The 19215-nt window shown below is 42.4% G+C and overlaps 1 protein-coding gene across 2 annotated transcripts in view; it reads right to left on the reverse strand.

Annotated features, from left to right (window-relative positions):
* The window catches only part of Atp8b1 (ATPase, class I, type 8B, member 1), a 132294-nt gene that overhangs the window by 42355 nt on the left and 70724 nt on the right, over positions 1–19215 (reverse strand). For both annotated transcript variants that reach the window (NM_001001488.3, XM_006526105.4), the window contains exons 3-10: positions 10568–10665; positions 7760–7873; positions 6255–6353; positions 6078–6139; positions 2154–2226; positions 1906–1976; positions 326–408; positions 50–208 (exon numbers count right to left, since the gene is read on the reverse strand). In NM_001001488.3, coding sequence (NP_001001488.2) covers positions 50–208; positions 326–408; positions 1906–1976; positions 2154–2226; positions 6078–6139; positions 6255–6353; positions 7760–7873; positions 10568–10665 — 759 coding nt within the window. The remainder of the gene's footprint in view (positions 1–49; positions 209–325; positions 409–1905; positions 1977–2153; positions 2227–6077; positions 6140–6254; positions 6354–7759; positions 7874–10567; positions 10666–19215) is intronic.

Below are 19215 nucleotides of genomic sequence, written 5' to 3' on the forward strand. Positions count from 1 at the left end.
TCAGCTCTTTCTTTAAACTGTAAGAACTCGAAGCACATTTGGGAAGTACCTGCAAAAATGACCAGGCCATGGCAGACATCGGTGTTCCTTATCACACAACCTCGTAACAGGATTTTATCAGCATCCAAAGGAAAGCTTTGGTTCTTCCAAAACAGCGTTCCTGTGAACTTGTCTAACCGATTGTTTGGTTCTTCACATTCGATGAAACCTGTTTCAAAAGGTATAATTCACACCATCAGTCAAATACAAATAGCCCCGGCTTAACCCATGGAGACCGAGTAAAACAACTAGAATTTCAAACAAAGTAAGGTAGTTTTGTACAAACCATCAAATGTTGCCAAGTTATCTTCTATTTGGAGATATTGGTCCGTGATTTCCAGGGCCATTTTGAACTTCAAATTGGTTTCTCTACAGAGAGAGGGAGGGAGGTAAAATTAAAGGAGCACAATTTGTAGCTCAAAGAACCAAAAAGAAAATCCTGGGGGCTGGAGAGATGGCTCAGTGGTTAAGAGCACTGACTGCTCTTCCAGAGGTCCTGAGTTCAAATCCCAGCAACCACATGGTGGCTCACAACCATCCGTAACAAGATCTGGAGCCCTCTTCTGGAGTGTCTGAAGACAGCTACAGTGTACTTACATATAATGAATAAATAAATCTTAAAAAAAAAAAGAGAATCCCACAGAGTAACATTCTACCTCTCTCAGAATGAGTGAAGCTTAATCATCTTCTTGTTCTATTTTCACACCAATTGTGATTTTAGATGGGCCAATCTGATGCTCAGGCAAGATTATAAACCTAAGATGTGCCACGCCCTTTTGCTGCATGCCACTGTGCCAGTTAAGACAAAATACAGCCTTCTTTTCAAGTGTACTTTTTGCCCCCCAAATCTGGTCCACAGCATGCTCCCTCGCTCCAGCTATAACGGTATGCAAAACAGACCCAGTGCAGACAACCTGCTTAGCACCTTCTGTCCATATACTTTCTAGAGCAGACAATTGGATGTGTTTCAAAAAAGGTAGCTCTAGCCAGGCAAGGAGGTGGTAAGTATATTTAGGCTGCACCGCCCACAGCCTAAAGAAAAGCAAGTGGGAGTGCTCCATGGGAGTGCTCCATGATGGCAGCTGAGCTCATGAGCTCATGAGGGCCAGGCTGCCTTCTCAGGCGTAGTCAGTAACAAGGGAGTCTTCACTCTTTGGGACATTGACTGATGATCCCAGCTCCACCCTTCAGTTCTGACAAGACATGACTTCCTGTCTCTGGAAAGTTTCAGAATTTCTCAGCCCTGGGAGTAAGGGCTATGCCATCTCTAAGATTGAACAATCAACCAGCTGATATACGGGGCAAGAGAAGGCCAGCTTTCCCCTCCTGTGATTCTAGCTCTCCATAAAGCCTTGGATCCGTAGCTGGGGTATGAGAAACAGGGGCCACAAGGAGCAGAGCCGTGACTGTCCCTTCTTATGTGACCTTCGCCAGGCTACTCCACCTCCCTGGGCCTCAGCATCCTCGTGTGATAATAATTACATAGTTGTTAAAATGTCCTCATGTGGTTAAGTACTCAATAATTCTACTGAAAATTCCTCAAGAAAAAAAAAACCCAGCATTTTATTCTAAAAATGATAAGAGAATTCAAAATTTTCTATTGGCAAAGAACCTAGTCTCATTTCTGAAGATATGATAGTATCCATGGTCACTGCTCAGTAGTTTGCAAGGAACTTGGGTATGTAGTCTTAATGGGAGTGGGGAACAGCTCCAATTTAGAGAAAAAGGGAGCCACTCCACTGTGGACATGTCAGACTGCAGCGAGGCAAAGGCCAACTCGCAGGGCTTCCTACCCAGAACAGGCAACGCATGCTCCCTTCCAGGCCCCCTTTGGAACAGGTCCACCCGTCGACGAGACCCACTCACCCGTCGAGCTCAGCCGTTTCTACATAGCAGAGGCTGTTAGGCTCTGAACTGGACAACAGCAGGATGTCAGCCTGTCAAAAACAAAAGACACCTGAGACACACAGCGTCCCCAGGGTGGAAGGAACATGGTGTGGGGAATGGGGAGGCCTGGTGGGGGTGGGGCTGGGGTGTAGGCAGAGATAGTGTTGGGGATAAGATGGGGTGGGTATGCGTGAGGGGAAGGAGAGGAGCAGAGGCCGTTCCCTTACTGGAATAAAATCATTCTTCTTCAGGCGGATGACATCTCCAACCTGGATATCTTTCCACTTGATGATTTTGAACCTAAGAATCAAAAATAAGGACAATTTGGGTTTTTAAGTTTTAGGCTAAGAAATTCCCATTCTTTCTTGAGTGTTAAAGATTCTTTAAAAAAAAAAAAGTGAAAATCATAGGAGAGTGTTTGCTACAAGTTCTCCCTTCCACTAATGCCACGGGAGTTGCCTTAACCTGTTGGGAGGCACTGGAGTAGTGTGCTAGGTTCTTTTCACCCTGCTTCATGTAAGGAAGAACCCACTTCAGCAACACCTTCTCCCTGTGCTCATGGCTTGCTATCCCTCCCTGTTTTGTTTGTTTGTTCGTTCGTTCATTCCCTCCATCTTTTTTTCTTTCTCTTCTCTTCTCTTCCCTTCCCTTTCCTTTCCTTTCCTTCCTTCCTTCCTTCCTTCCTTCCTTCCTTCCTTCCTTCCTTCCTCCCTCCCTCCTCTCCTCTCCTCCTCCTCCTCCTCCTCCTCTTCTCCTTCTCCTTCTCCTTCTCCTTCTCCTTCTCCTTCTCCTTCTCCTTCTCCTTCTCCTTCTCCTTCTCCTTCTCCTTCTCCTTCTCCTTCTCCCTCCCTCCCTCCCTCCCTCCCTCCCTCTCTCTCTCTCTCTCTCTCTCTCTCTCTCTCTGTCTCTCTCTGTCTTCCTTTCTCTCTTTCTCTGCTTAGTGCTGGTACAGGAAAGGGAAGCATAATTTCCTACAGGCCACCAAGAATCCTCACAGGTTTTAACTCTCCCAGGGCTTCTCTCCTGTAAATTCCACAGGATCTCTCCCTTTCTAACGAAGTTTGAGAAGCTTCAAACTGTAGTCCTCCACTTCAAACAGTTTCTTCACACCCACAAAAGGGGTGCTGACTCCCAGCTTTGTAAGCCCAGGTTTGCTTCTTCCACATGAAGTCATGAATGTGGGGGTTTCACAACTTTTGGCAACAGTAACAGATTTATGAATATACAAAACATCAAGATGCAAAACCAAATGCTTAAGGAACCTGAGGTGTTTCTGGGAGTGTTCATTCAGGCTGTGGCCTGAAACTTCACTGAGGCCATGGCTCTGCCAATGAGCGCTGGCTGGAATATGTCAGTCCAGGCTCGAGAGAATGACTGCTTGGTACTGAGTGTGAGGTATTCATTGTACACGTGTTTTCTGTTCTTATAGAGACAGAACCGCTTAATTGCAAAAAACAAAGACTTTAATATTTTCTGTCCTATTCCTCAGAAAGTTAGTACATCTTTGTACTGTATTATGTTAGAATGTTTGATTTTAAAAATTGCTGGAAGGGAATTATTGAGAATCAAATATGACATATAAAATGTCATAATGAAGCCCATCACTTCATAGGGTAACCCAAAAGATATTGCTTTCTTGAGTTTTGTAAACAAACAAACAAAAAACAACAGTAAAAACAACAGCAAAACATTATATAAGTTCTGGCTTGGGGTGCGGATAGAATGTGCAACAATTTCTGCAGTGGCTTTAAACTTACTTCTGCCATTTGTACAATGTATTTATGGGTCAGAGTTGCCAGCAATGAAGATTCAAAAGTATTAAAATACCAGCCAACCGAAAAGGGTTGAAGCTGTTCTAAGTCCTGTAGTGTCAAATGTTCATCCAAGACTTAATTCTTCATGTAAAAGTAAACAGGCACAATCATTAGTATGAAGATGTACTTTTATCTTTAATAAATGGTCAAATTATATTGATATCAAAGGTTCACCCTAAAATAAAATTTTTGTGATTTACTATCCCACCATAGTTGACTTGTGTATGCATATTTGATATACCTGAGCTTTTATAAAAATTTCTCAGGCAAAAAAGGAGGCAGGGGTGGTAAAATCTTCACATATCCAGTGGTAATGACCATGACCACCCTACAGTAACCAGTAAGGTGTTTTCTGAACACAGACATTAACTACTATGTTGTCCACCCATGTGTTCACAAACAGCAGAAAACTGGAAATTTGGGATACATTTTAAGTATTTGTTAGTATCAAGTCTCTCCAATTTGTAAGAATTTAAATCCCCAGTGCCAGAACTTTTAAAAATAAACTTAGCTTATGGCTCAGTAAATGACATTCTAAGGGCTAGAGATGTCGCTTGGAGACAGAGAGAGTGTAAGATTAGGGTGTATAAGGTCCCAATTTCAAGCTCCAGCACCAAAAATTATAATAAAAGTAAAAAACAAACAAATGTACAACAACTAACAAGACAGAAAGAAGGGAGACATTTATACTTGATCTTATAATATTGTTTAATTATAATTTAAAAATGTATGTGTTAATCGCAAATTACAATGGGACACATTGGTAATTTTTATGTCCCAACTCTGGGAACATCAGAGGCCATTCTGTTGGGCTGAGTGATGTGACAGTTTTCTTGGAGGAGGCTTCCGGGCCCTACCACTGACACCCTGCATTCATGCAGGCTCCATTTGCTGTTAAGAGATGCAAGATTCAAGGCCCTGGTGGAGATGCTCCTATGCTGAGAGCTTGTGGGTGTGCGTGTGCGTGTGCGCGTGCATGCGCGTGTGCACGTACGTGTGTGTGTGTGTGTGTGTGTGTGTGTGTGTGTGTGTGAGAGAGAGAGAGAGAGAGAGAGAGAGAGAGAGAGAGAGAGAGAGAGAGAGAGAGAGAAGGGTAGGCATACACTGTACTCTGAGCTTCCCCCTAGCTTCAAGGCTGCCCATTTACCAGGGATGGCAAAGAACCTCACCTCCATTCACAATATTGACTCTAAGTGAATCCAGAGGTAACTTCCAGCCCAGAACCCATTCATTTATTTACAAGGAGGGAAAAAAAGCCTTTGTCAACATTTACAACTTGGTGGCATCTGGATGTGTGGCTTTGGCTGTACATTGGGTTATTTTCCTAACTGTGGACACACTAAAAAGTCTTTTGAGTTGGGCTTTCATTTCTTTTTTTAGCACTTGACTTTGGAGTCCCTTCTTGATGATCTTGCTCATAAAGTGACTTATTACTGATCTTTCATTTGTTTGGCTTGGCTAGAGTTGACTATATTCTGTGTTCCTTGAACAAGAGGCTATTGAATTCTTTCTGCATGGTAGATGTACCCTAAACAGTGAGGTGGGATGAGCCAGGAGGTGAGACACCTACACAAATAATTCTAATGCCATTCATATTATAAAAAGATGGGTACTAATGTTCTTCTAAAAAAGGAGGGGAGGAAGAAATCACTTTAGGTGACAAATCAGGAAAGGTATGGGGGACATCCTTTACCAGCAAATCCATGAAGGGGACACAACTGGGAATGGTGGAGGCAGATGCCACATACCAGAGGAAGCAGGCTATGTAAGAGCTACATATTCTGGTATCCTAAGCCCAATTAGCAACTACATATATTCCAATTTGGGTTCAGCTCCACAGCCCTGAAGGCGAGGTGAATCTCTCTTTATAAGAGAGGACTCGCTATTAAAATTCTAATGTACTTGGGCTCAGTCAGTAAAGTCCTTGCAATGAAATCTTTAGGACCTGAGTTCAATCCCCAGAGACCACGTGAAAATCTAGGAATATCAAGAAGTACATGCTTATAATCCCATGCTAGGGAGGTAGAGGTAGGTAGACCCCCAGGCTCACTTCCCAGCTAGTCTAATTGAATTGGTGAGCCCCAGATCCTTGAGAGACACGGTTTCAAAAAGGAAGGTAGACAGCATCTGTGGAAAGACGCCCAACACTGACTTCTGGCACCATGTACATATACCTCATGTCCATATGTACCTGCAGCAATGCACAGACTCACAGGAACACACACAAACACATGCACACGAACCCAATGTGCCATAGACTTCTAGGCTGTTAGTCTCCAATATGCATCTAGACCCATTTATACATGAAATCTTTACAGATAAATGAAAAGGAGGTACCTGCCATCCTTAATGACTTCACACGTCCTATTGTTGATTTCCTTGTCCATTTTATGACGAGCCTTTGGAAGGAAGATGAGGGAGTATTATTGGGATCGTCTTGATATTTAAAGACATCAATGACATGTGTCAGCAAGGTCAGAAGGGTAAGAAGAAAGTGGCTTGAGAAATCCTTACCACATCATCTACCAGGTCTTTGATGGCCGTGATGCCCAGCACCAAAAGCAGAGGTACAAGTGTGGTATACCATGCCAGGGTGGAGATTTGAGGAATTGCCTGAAAGAAACGGAAAAGCGTTCGGACACACACCTCCCCACAAAAGCATCTAACTTCCAGGTGGTGGATACTCGATTTTAAGTTTGCTAATGTCTATCATTGAACAAGTCTATGTACTACAGTGCATCCTGCTGTCTCTAATCAGACATCAAAGGGGGGTTGCATCATAACTACTCCAAACTGTTTTATAAAAAACTCCAAGTGGGTAGGGTCGGGAGGAAGCAGCCCTTGACTCTTAAGCAAGATGTGTTCAGCCAGTGGTTACTGTGGTCCCACAATTAGACAAAAGATGGCAATATGGCCGGCTAAACTGATTAGGTAAAGCTCCCAACATGGTCTTTGCTCCTGGCAACAGAGGAAGCTCCATCTCATCATGACAGTGTGACAAGAATGGATACTTCCATTTTTAGTAAAGATCTCTCAAACTCATTGGCTGATCATTGGGCCATAGCTGGTTCCTTGAAGTTAAGCTCCCCAGTTTAGCACTGTTCAGCTCTACATAATCAGGATTTCAAACTTTGGGCAAGATGCTTTACCACACTACGCCTCAGCTCTTCTCTGCAAGATGAAGTTTGAGCAGGTTTTACCTCATAGTCAGCAAATAAGCAGGCCAATAGCCTGTTACTGTCACTCTAATGGGGACTGCTGGACCTTAAGAGGAAGTAAATGGACTGCAGCTATATCAGGAACACGTGACTGTCTCTTCTTCTGCTTGAAGCAGGTGAAGGGAAAGGAGCCTGCTGGCCACAGAAAAGTCTTGTACGACTTGACATGTACACCTCTACACTTGCCAGAGACCTTTTCTGATCAAGCTATTGGGCCTTTTGTTTCCCCACATCTGTTGAATATCCATTTTTTTCTTGGTGTCTTTTCTATCTTTTCTCTGCTCCACAAGCCCCACGTCCCTCTCAGACACACATTCTATTATAGTTTAAGGCTTAACTAGGAAATCCCAGCGGATTGGATCTTTCCCAGGCCAACCCTTGTGATAAAGAATGCGATAAAGCCAACCGACTATGTTATCTTTATGACCCACATATCATCCGGGTACGAAAGGTTGATTGTGACCACTAACTACAATGTGTAGAAACCTTTGATTATAGTAACTGTTTCTACACAGATAAAAGTCTAACGCTCCAGATAAGGATTCCTTGGCTTAAAAACAAAGTGTTTGGTTTCCAATATAAAAACCAACTTGCAAAAGGGACTAAGAAACTTTATGATCAAACGTATCCTTATGGAAAAAGGTAGATGACTAAGTTAAAAAATGAACAAACACAACCACCACCAACAACAATAAAAACAACCCTAAGACTGTCTCCTTGCTCCTCTGAGACTGTCTACTTGCTTCGTGCCTTCAGCATCCATCACTGACAACAGAGTCTAGGTCTCAAAGGGCAAATTACCTGCAGGATCAGGAGGATGAGGAAATAGAAGTTGGCTGCCCTCTTAAACTGCTCAAACAAATTCATGGGTAGAAAGGTAAATCCATTGTACTTGTATGTTTTAATTGCATTACTCTGTTGGAAAACAAACCAAGCCAATGAGTTACCGTAAGCGATGCCATGTAACAAGTGGAACCACCCGCACAAATCACCATCTCCCATCGTCAAAACCCAGGGCCAGAATTCAAGTTGCTAAGTTTTTAATAGAATGATGTAAATCACAAGATTCAGACACCAGGCTGTGACCTTATGGATCCTGCTGTCACATTTTTCCATCCATTGTACCTCTTAGAACTTGGGACAAAGATGGATGCCAATGTGAACAGAGCAGGTAAGCACCTTTTGGTAAGGGAAGATAAAGGCCACTGGGTCAGAAAGAGAAAAAGCTGTTTCCTCCAAAAGGAAGTCTAAGTCTAATGCCCATTAACAAGATCTTACTTGTCTGTGAGAATGACTTCACAGTGGCTCAGGGTGAGTTCTAAGCTAACAACTGGTCTCCTTATAGCCATGGTTCTCAACCTGTGGGTCTTGACCCCTTTGTGGGGGTTGTCAACTGACCCTTTCACAGGGGTTGCTTAAGACCATCGGAAAACACAGGTATTCACATTACTCTTGCAGGATATTTGATGACACTGTGAAATGGTACACAGGCCCACAGTGAACCCTGAGATTTATGTTATTTGCTTTAAAGAAAAAAAAAAGCTGTTTTTAATTAAACTCTGGCTCTGACTTAGAACACACCTTTAATCCCTCTGGCTAGAATACGGATACACCCTTAGTTTACACCTTTAATCCCAAACGATGAAGGTAAAGTTAGTTTGTAGAAGGAAGCACGCATGTTTGAACGTCATGTCTAATTGACTGGCAGACAAAGTGACAAATCAGAGTAAGATTTAACAGAATAGGATATGCCCAGCTCTCATAAGAAGAGAGAGGAAAGGAGGCTACTTAAGAGGGTAGTGCAGAGATAGAAGAAGGAAGAAAGGAGAGTAGGCAGTTTTACCAGGAGTTTTCCAGAGACAGGTTGAAGAGAAAACAAGCTAGACACAGGTGAAGACAGAGCAAGGCAGTGAATGAGAAAGGAGGCAGAAGATCAGAACAGACTGCTGCCAAGCAGAACAAAAAGTCAGAGGCTGAGAGAGAAGCCAGAGTCAGTCAGTCAGCTTGGAGAGGAGTTTGAGCCAGAGCAGCTGAGTTGAGCAGCCAGCCAGAGTTCAGAAAGAGCTAGAAAGTGTGAGACAGCAAGTCTCAGAAGCTGAAAACATTCTAGACCTCGGTTAGACTGTAAGGGGGTTAGAAGCTTCCAGAACAAGGCCTAGGTTAGCAGACTGAGGCAGAAACCCTTAGAGATGGCAATAACTACAAGAGAGTAAAAGTTACTTTTACACATTAGAACTTATAACAGTAAAATAATTATAGTTATTTTTATTTAATAATTATTTTTATAAGTTATAAGTTATAACTTATAAAATAAGTTTAATAAGTTATTTTTATTTAATAATTAAAGTAGCAACAAAAATAATTGTATGGTTGGGGGATACCATGATACGGGGAACTGTTTTAAAGTGTTGCAGTATTAGGGAGGTTGAGAAGCACTGCCTTGTGGGAAGGTGGGGGGTGGGAATTAGATACAGAGACACACAGGAAGAAGACAGAAGACTGGATTGGACAGGAATTGGAGTGATGTGTTTACTAGCCAAAGAATGCTTAGAATCCTGTGCAAGCACCAGATGTTGGGACAGGCATGGATCTGATTCTGAGATTTTCCATAAGTTCCCTACCGTGTCAACCCCTTGACTCTGGACTTGCGATCCCCTTAACTACTAGAAAATAATGTCCTGCTTTCTAAGTCACACAATGGGGGTACTTTAATGTTCCTAGCCAAAGGTAAGATAGGAAAGAGCTTTCACACCGTTACAACAGCTTGTAAGATCGCCTTGTGGCTCTAACTAGACCATCACAATGAGTGGCAGGTTGACAACATAACGACAGGGACAGCTTAGCTATGCATAACCCTCGTCTTCTGGTTATCGTTCACCTCATGGGAGAATCTAGAAGATGGACTTGGGAGGCCACTCTTTGTTACTCTTCTCAATGTGGCTGCACTGAATAAGTTCTTTCTCTGCTTTTAACTGACACTTGTCTGTATTCTTTCTTAATAGATTTACTGATTTTTATTTTATGTGCATGAATGTTTTGCTTGCAATGTATGTATGTGTACAACATGTACATCTGCTCCTTGCAGACTCCAGAAGAGGGTCTCATGCTCCCAAGAACTGGAGCTATAATGGTCATGAGGTGCCTTGTGGATGCTGGGAAATGAACCATGGTCCTCTGTAAGAGCAGCAAGAACTCTTAACTACTGAGCCGTTTCTCTAACCCCACTTGTCTATGTATTATAATATATTAAAGGAAATAAGCATTTTAGGTGAAATATCCTTGCTATCTCTAAACCCATCCAACGCAGAGTCAACTCAGTACTTTCCAAAACAGGACTTCAGTGACAATCATAATTTTCATAAAATATTTTAGCAAGAACCTTGCAGCTACACAGGGGAAGTTTCCAATTGACATGATTCTATTTTGTATCAAGTCATACCTTCAGAGTAGTTAAATTTTAATAAAAAGACAGTCTATAGAATGAGGGAGGGTTATTAATAGACCCAGGCAAGTAGTTACCTGAATGGGAGGCACTGTTTGAAGCTGACAAGCACGACAGTGACTAGGCAAACCTGGACTACTATAAAAACATTTTTACCATTAACTTACCGCATATTTGCTCTCCTTAATACAAAAGAACTTGGTGTTCATGAAATGAGGTTGTTCGTGGAACTTTCGGTCATTTGCTTTGACTTGCCACGTGCAATCTTTAAAAGAAAAAGAGAAAAGAATTCTAAGAACAAATGGAGGTTACCAGGGAAGGTCTATAGAGTGGGCCCTAATCTATTATATACATGATGGCCCCCTTAAAGATGCCATTGAAATGCTAACAGGGAAGGAGGATGATGTGAAGTCACCTGTGGAAGATGAGAATCTACCGTCATCGAACCTGAGGTGGAACCTGTGATGGGCAATCTCAATGGTCAGTTTGGGTTGACAATGAAGTTGAGAATCACATGAGAGGCAGGGCTCTTGGCATGCCTGTGTGGAATTACCTTGATTACATTAACTGAGGTAGGAGACCCACCTTCACTGTGAGCACACTCCATGAGCTCAGGTCCTAACATGAATAAGAAGAGAGGGAGCCAAACTCAGGTGTTCATCTCTGACTGCTTCCTGAATGAGTGTGGCTGCAATGGGAATGGCTGTCTGCCTCAACCTTCTACTGCCAGGCCTTCTCTGCCAGGAGGGACTCAATACAAGTCCCTCCTTTCCCTTAAGGTCCCTTTGTTTAGGTATTTTATCTGAGTAACAGGAAAGGTAAATAAGACAGATCACACTGTCACTGTCCTTGGGAAGAATGAAACCTGTCAACAGCTTGGTCCCAGCCCTTCAGAGCAAGAGCCCACGAGCATACATGTCAGATATTTACATTACAGCTTGTAGTCCTAGCAAGTGAATATCCAAGTTGAGACTTGACCAGCCACTCATGGAACATTAATGTTCTAAAAGAGCAATCAACCTGTAGCAGGAATGAAAGAAAACTGCCAAAGACCCAAAAGTTTACAACTATTTTAAAATCTCAATCCCATTGCTTTGTTTCTAACGTTTACATTGCTTTAAATATTTAGTGAATGAATAAATTGCAAAGAAGGGTATCACCAACTAACCCCATACGTCTGAGTCACTTGCATTGGCATTGTGCATGCATTTTCTTGGTGACCAGCCTGTCATCTTTCCAAGTTCACTTCATGCTGTTGTTATGTCTGAACTCTAGGGAACTTGAGAAAGTTCATAGTCTCTCTCTCTGCTGCTAAGGTGAACAATTTCTTGTTTAACAGGTGTCTCTTTAAATACCTATCCATGACCATCATGCTGTGCTGGCTAACTTGATTATTTCTAGGGTTGATCCCTGAGGCCACTGGCCCAGGTTCTCTCCTTAACACTGTATTTCCAACTCTGATGAAGCTTGTATAGGTATCTCTTTGTATATCAACCTTATTATCTCCAAGGTTGGTCAATTTTAATTGTCAACTTGATCCAATCTAGAATCACCCATAAAGTGAGTTTCAATGAGGGATCCGGTTCTTCTATTGATATGTTTATGTGTGATTGTCTTTGTTAGATTAATTGATGTGGGAAGACCCTGTCCACTAGAGGTGTTTACATTCCCCGAATCTGAGACCTGGACTGTATATGAATGGACCAGGATATCTGAGTTACAAACATATGCATATCCGTTTCTCTGTGCTCCTGGTTGTGGGTGTGATCTGGCTAGCTGTTTTAAGTTCCTGTCACCTTGAGTTTCCAGCTATGATGGATTGTAACCTGGAATTCTGAGCAAATATAAATCCTTAATACCAAATCACTTTATACTGATAAAATGAGGCTGGCTGCAGAACTTTCGATCATTTGCTTTGACTTGCTATGTGCAATCTTTAAAAGGGAAAGAGAAAAAGTATACAGAAACCCAGGCCATTGTCTTATGTCAGGGTATTTTAGTCCCCCCCCCCTAGAAATAAAACTAAGACACCATCCTTTCTGCCCATGGCAGTGTCACTCCTAAGCCTGCTTGTTGTGTGGGGATAGACGCTTTTGGTGTCAAATCCATCCTGATCTCCCAGAAGTCCTCCTAGCTGTAGGACCTTTATCCCTTTGCTACAAATACAGACATGCCTATGGGTGACCACAGCTAGAATGGCCTAAATTCTAATCTGGTCCTTCATAGTAGCCTCATAAGATACATGTACTTTCTCCTGTAGCCCAAGATATCTTTCCACTTGCCTTCAGGGGTCCACAGATATACAAGAAGCTAGCCAGCCGCAAGCTTCTTGGATAGCTAATGTTTCTCATAGTCATGGCCAGAGGTCTTTTATAAGCTTCAAGACACAGAATCTGGGTCATTCTGATATTGTTGGAGACTTGTGGCTGCCTCTCCCTGTGGGTTAGTCATCCTCAACACAGCCAGTGGCTGGGTCAGGCCAACAGCATGACTTCCAGCACAGACTCAAGGACCATGTTCTTTCTATGGTTTCAGTTGTACATTGATCATGTCTGGTCTTTTGTCAGTATGGACAGCATTATTCAGACACTAATGGCTGCATGACTGTAGCCATTCTTTTAGGACAGTGTCCCCTTTGGACACGTTGAACAAGCCAGTGCATAGTTCATTGACCATGGTCTTTTGACTACTCTGAATCTTGAAAATCACAATCCTTAGGTAGACGGTGGGAATGTAAATAGCCATCACGTTTAAGGCAGTAGCTGTCACAATCTAAACCCATTTTATGGCAGCTGTTAGCCTTTAAAGCCATCTGTGACCTGTCCTTTATCAGTGCCACTCCCAAAGTACGTAGTTTATTCTATCTTCTGTCTGCTGTCCCTTTGGGCAGGGCCAATCATAGGTCTTCAAGTGATGGAGCTGACTCCACTCTAGAGCGAAGACAGACATACACTTTGAGACATAGAGAATGAGCATAGTCTCATGAAGATAGACAGAAGTTAGACCTGCCTCCTTCAGTGTAGCTGACCCTACACTGTAGCCAAGCCATTCAGAGGGACAGCAGTGACTACTGCTATTCTATCCACACCTTATCATGGGTACTGTGACCTCCTCTCTGCCCAGGAGAACCTGGGACATACCAAGTTTGTCCTTGAAGTCCTCACAGGTTCTCCATATGTCCTGAACATGGTAGCACCAAAAGTTTCCTCAGAATGAGCTGTGAATGCCAAATTCATAGCTCAGTTTGCTCCCTTTCTATATCAATTGATGCCCTATTGTTGAAACCCAGCACTGAGGAAATGTAGGCTCAAGGGACTTTCCCACACGGAGATGACCTCACTTGGCAATGAGGCTGCATCTCCTGTGTTTCATCTTGTTCTTCCATCTAGGCTTCTACCGCCCTATACTATGTCAGTTTTGTAGATAACATGCTCTATTCTCTGTATGAGGCAGACATGGTGCCTAGTGGTTAATATCTTTATTTTATAGCTCAGAACACCGAGCCATTGGCAGGATCAGCAAGATGACCATTAGCATAAGACTTAGAATCTAGTTGGTCTGTCTGAGGTCCAAGTGTAGCCTGCCCTCTACCTTGCTGTGCTGGCTAGGCTCTTCTCCATACCACTCGGGCAGCTTTCCCATGAGTGACACACAGTGGGTGGGTTGAGGTTTGATGAAATTGACAATGAGCATACCATGCTGTTTTTGGAAGGGAAAACAGAGAAACAAAACCTTATGAGTAAGGGATCATAAAAACAATCAATTGCATGACAATTATAAAAACCGGAGTCGTACTTAGGAGGAAAATACCTCATCTCTTTAAGTGACTCCCTTTCCATCTTCCTACTCCTCAGGAAACCCAGATACGACTCTAAGAGAGCCAGCACAGACTGGCAGAGAATGCAAATAATGAACTTGATTACATTTTCGAAATCACAACACCATTTCCGAGTGTCTCCTTGCGTAGTTGGCTGCCACTCATCGGGGAATCTTAAGTGTTGTGTTATGACAAGTGTAAATGTTCCCGGCGTCGCTCAACCTCAAGAGCAATTTCATCAAGAGGGAAAATGGAAGTGGAAGTACAAAACAACCCACGAGCTTTGGGATAAGATCTGCAATCAGAACACTTCTTTCCCACTCAAAGGAGAGCGCTAAAGGAGAGGAGCTAAAACAGGGGTCAGTCGTGAATCCATTCCGTGTTGTAGCTGTTTGTGATGTAGCTGATTTTTATCATTTTAAAAGGACTTATTAATTTTTATTTTATGTGTATTGGTGTTTACCTGCACGTATGTGTGATGTACCACATGTATGCCTGTTGCCTACTGAGGCTAGCAGGGTCCATGGGATGCCCTGAGATTAGAGTTACAGACAGTTGGAAACTGTTATGTGCATACTGGAGTTTGAACGGGGGTTCTCTGCAAGAACAGAAAGCTCTTAACTGCTAACTGCTGAGCCATTCATCCATTTATCCACCCATTACTATTTTATTCTTTTTTTTTTTTTTTTTTACTATTTTATTCTTTAAGACAGGGTCTTACTACATAGCCCAAGGCTGGCGAGGAGATTATTATTGTCCTGCCTCAGCCTCCTAAGTGCTGGGTTACAGTGGTATGTGCCATATTAAGGGACATAAGGTTTTAAGGTTTTATTTGAGCTCGTTGGTTACAGGTCATGTCTTAGGCACTGGTATACCACAACACTGCTGAGAAGACTGCCCTACATTTCAGGAAGGGAAGAAAAGTAGATAGGATTCCCAGAGAAGAAGGAAGAGGTCAGTGGGAAGGACTGAAACCCAGTCCTAGAAACACCCAGGAGGGCTTTGCACAAGTGGTACACACAGGCAGTTGCAGCCGTTACCAGGGATGCTGGGGCAGGAAGACCGAAAGTTAAGCCAGAGGGTTCGGAGATAACTGAGTAGTTAAGAACACTGACTGTGCTTCCAGAGGACCTGAGTTTGAGTTTAGGTCTCAATCACTTACATAATTGTTCACAATCATACATAACTCTAATTCCAGGGAATCCAAAGTCACCGTCTGACCTCAGTGGGCACCAGGCACACATGTGCTATGCATACATATAGGCAGGCAGAACACACGTACACACGAAATGAAATAAGATAAGTATTTTAAAACACATTTTAAAAATTAAAAGTTATAAGCCAGCTAGCCTGGGCTATACAGTGACACCCTGTTTTTTTTTTTTTTTTTTTTTTAAAGCAAAGGAGGGTATAGGGAACTTTTGGGATAGCATTTGAAATGTATATAAAGAAAATATCTAATAAAAAAAAAGCAAAACGAAAAGCAGCTAGGAAGTGGTGATGCACACCTTTCATTCCAGCACCCAGGAGGCCGAGGCAGGTGGATCTCTGTGAGTGTGAAACTAGCCTGGTCAACAGAGTGAGTTCTAGGGCAACCCAGCTACACAGAGAAATGCTGTCTGGAAAAAGCCAAGCCAAGCCAAATCAAACCAAACCTATCAACCAACCCAACAAACAAACAAACGAACAAACAAACAAAACCTCAAAACATGCAAACCACACCAACAACAATGAACCAAACCAGCAAAAGACCCAAGGAGGGAAGAATAATAATTCACTCTGTGAATGAGGTGAACATAAATGAGTTTTCCTGCCTTCCTCTGTGTGTCAGTTCCAGCCCTACCCCAACCCTACCATCATCTTCCTAAATTCCCTTCTATAATGAAGGCCTTAACAGGTGGTTCCGGAACTTAGTCCCATCCCTTCCACCCTCCTCTAGTCTGTTTCATTTGGAAGTCTTAATCAAAGGGCAAATTCTAACTCCATGTAGAAGCAAAGAGGTTTGCCAGCAATGACTTTGGTCTCTTTATTTAACATAGGTGATAATACCCTGGGATGCCTAGAGAAAGTGCCCTGCGTGTCTGTATCTGAGGTTTAGCCACAAGAACCCCTCAACTCTGCTTCAGAAAGCTGCCCATAGGCAAGGCTCCTGCTTGGCCTGTATGGACAAGGAAATTGGTGTCTTTTCATCATCTTTGGAGATGTGAGCAGTGTTACAACCAAAGACCATAAAAAGATCTGAAGATGGTGGTCTACGGTCAAATCTACTTACAGAAAACACTTGAAATACCTCTCTTCCAATACCCTCAATAATAAATAAATAAGTTTATTTATGCTAGCTTTTTTTTACAAAATTAATGTGTCCATGAGAATTTAAAAGAATAATCAGAGATGTGCTCAGAGATTTAAGCACTACATTGAGGTGCTGGAGAGATGACTCACCAGTTAAAGAGCATTGGCTGCTCTTCCAGGCAATCCAGGTTCAATTCCCAGCACTTACACGGAAGCTCACAACTGTCTGTTACATGAGTTCTAGGAGATATAGCACCTTCACACAGACATATATACACGCAGGCAAAACACCAGTGCACATAAAAGTAAATAAATCTTAGGAAAAAAAGAGAGCACTTGTTGCTCTTGCAAAGGACCTGAGATTGGTCCCCAGCACCCACAGGTGGCTTACAATCATCTGTAACTCCAGGTCTAGGTGCTCTGATGACCTCTTCTGACTTTGTAGGCACTGAATGAACATGGTGTACATGCAAACACGCAAGTTCATATACTCATACATATAAAATTAAAAAACAATCAGAGAACATTTATCACGGTGGTTTGAGATGCTGTGTTGGTGTGCTTGCTCTGAGGAAGGCTAGCAAATCAGCCTGTGGAGGTGTTGCCTTTTGGATATGTTTTACTATACAGTTACACTACAATCATAATTTGTAGTCCAAGAAAGCATCCTGCTTCATTTTTCTAGGATAGGAATATTGACAAAGGAAATGAATTATAAATTTACCAGGAACGACATCAACATTCATCTTTAACATAGGGTCCTGCAGTTGGATGCTAGAAAGATAATCAGCCAGGGTTGTGGCAGCAAACCAAGCGGGTACAGGTCTGGGATGCATGTAACATCAGCCACACGTGGATCAGTATCACGCCACTCTGGTAAATGCTTGCTGTCATCGATACATCTAAGCCCAGCTACGTGATGTCCAGAGTGTTCCCACAGATGCCAAGTGCTTTGATCAGTGCCATCTGGCAAAGGAAGCAGCATGGCCCTGTCCCTACCCTCTGTGCTGTTTTGAATTCTCATTTACAAAGCCACCAACAACCAAAAGCCTGGAGTAGTTGGTACAAGCTACAATCAACTCAGGAGACTAGGGAAATCAAAAGCTTAGAATCATTATATTAAGAGAACACAAATCATCCCAGAAAGACATGGTTACAGGACACAGGGCAAGCCTCCCGCCCCACGCACACACACACACACACACACACACACACACACACACACACATACCACAAACATACACATCATACACACCACGCACATAACACACACACACACACACACACACACACACACACACACCACACATACCACAAACATACACATCATACACACCACGCACATAACACACACACACACACACACACACACACACCACACATACCACAAACATACACATCATACACACCACGCACATAACACACACACACACACACACACACACACACACACACCACACATACCACAAACATACACATCATACACACCACGCACATAACACACACACACACACACACACCACACACACCACACATACCACAAACATACACATCATACACACCACGCACATAACACACACACACACACACACACACACACACACACACACACCACACATACCACAAACATACACATCATACACACCACGCACATAACACACACACACACACAAATGCAAACAGTTCTTTTACAGGAGAAAAGATACTGAAGATCCAGTGTTCAGGGATAGCATTTGTTTTATCTTAAAATGCTAAAATTCTTGCAAAGAATAAAGAATCTCATGATCTTTGTTAAAAAGAGTTAGTCCTATGTGGAGAACAGTTTGGCCATGTCTCAGAATTTGGTACCTAGTACACTGTAGGATACTCTAACTTCTAGGAGTAATTCTCCATGTGTGCACTACTCTACAGGAGGGAGCAGCAGTGCAGAGCTTCCTGAATACAGTCACATTGTCCAAGGATTAGGAATAAGCAAAATTCCTACTAGGAGCAGTTGGTTAAACATTCATGTATTGAAAGTCTAAGTTGAGAGAGAGAAAAAAAATAAAACAAATGAGATGGCTTTGTATGGATGGTAGGGAAATATTCTATGTCACATGACCAACTGACAAAGGCAGACAGTGACTATTATCCTGGGCTTTAAGTTACAAGATGCACAGGAGCAATATATGGGATGACTGCATGTATACACATGTCTCTGGAGGCACAGAGCAAGAGGTATGTAAGGATTGGTGAATATCCATGTGTACACTATATGCTTCTCAGATCTAGGAGAAAGTAGTAAGAACAAATTTCTTTCCAGAGAAGGAAAATTCGTGGCTGAGGAAGAACTAGGGAAGGGAGATTTTATTTTCACTCTCTACCCATGCAAATTAGATTCATTTGCATATGTTACTATTAAAAATATGCTTGTGATTCTATTATTTCTTTCAATGTATATGGCCATGGAAATAAGTATAAATATACCTTAAAATATTTTAAATGAAAATATATAATAAATATCTATATAGATCTAATTAAATAAACTTTACAAAAGTCAAAAGCATGCAGAACTAAACTAGAGTATTTAAAGACATGGATTCAGATAGGAAAACAATAAAGAAGAAAAAAGAAGTCGTGGCTACTAATTAAGGATGTGACTAGCAAGATGGCTCAGAGGACAAAGATGCCTGCTGCTAAGCATGATCACATGAGTTTGATCCCAGG

The sequence above is a fragment of the Mus musculus genome, chromosome 18, assembly GCF_000001635.26.
Source record: "Mus musculus strain C57BL/6J chromosome 18, GRCm38.p6 C57BL/6J".
NCBI classification, from domain to species: Eukaryota; Metazoa; Chordata; class Mammalia; order Rodentia; family Muridae; genus Mus; species Mus musculus.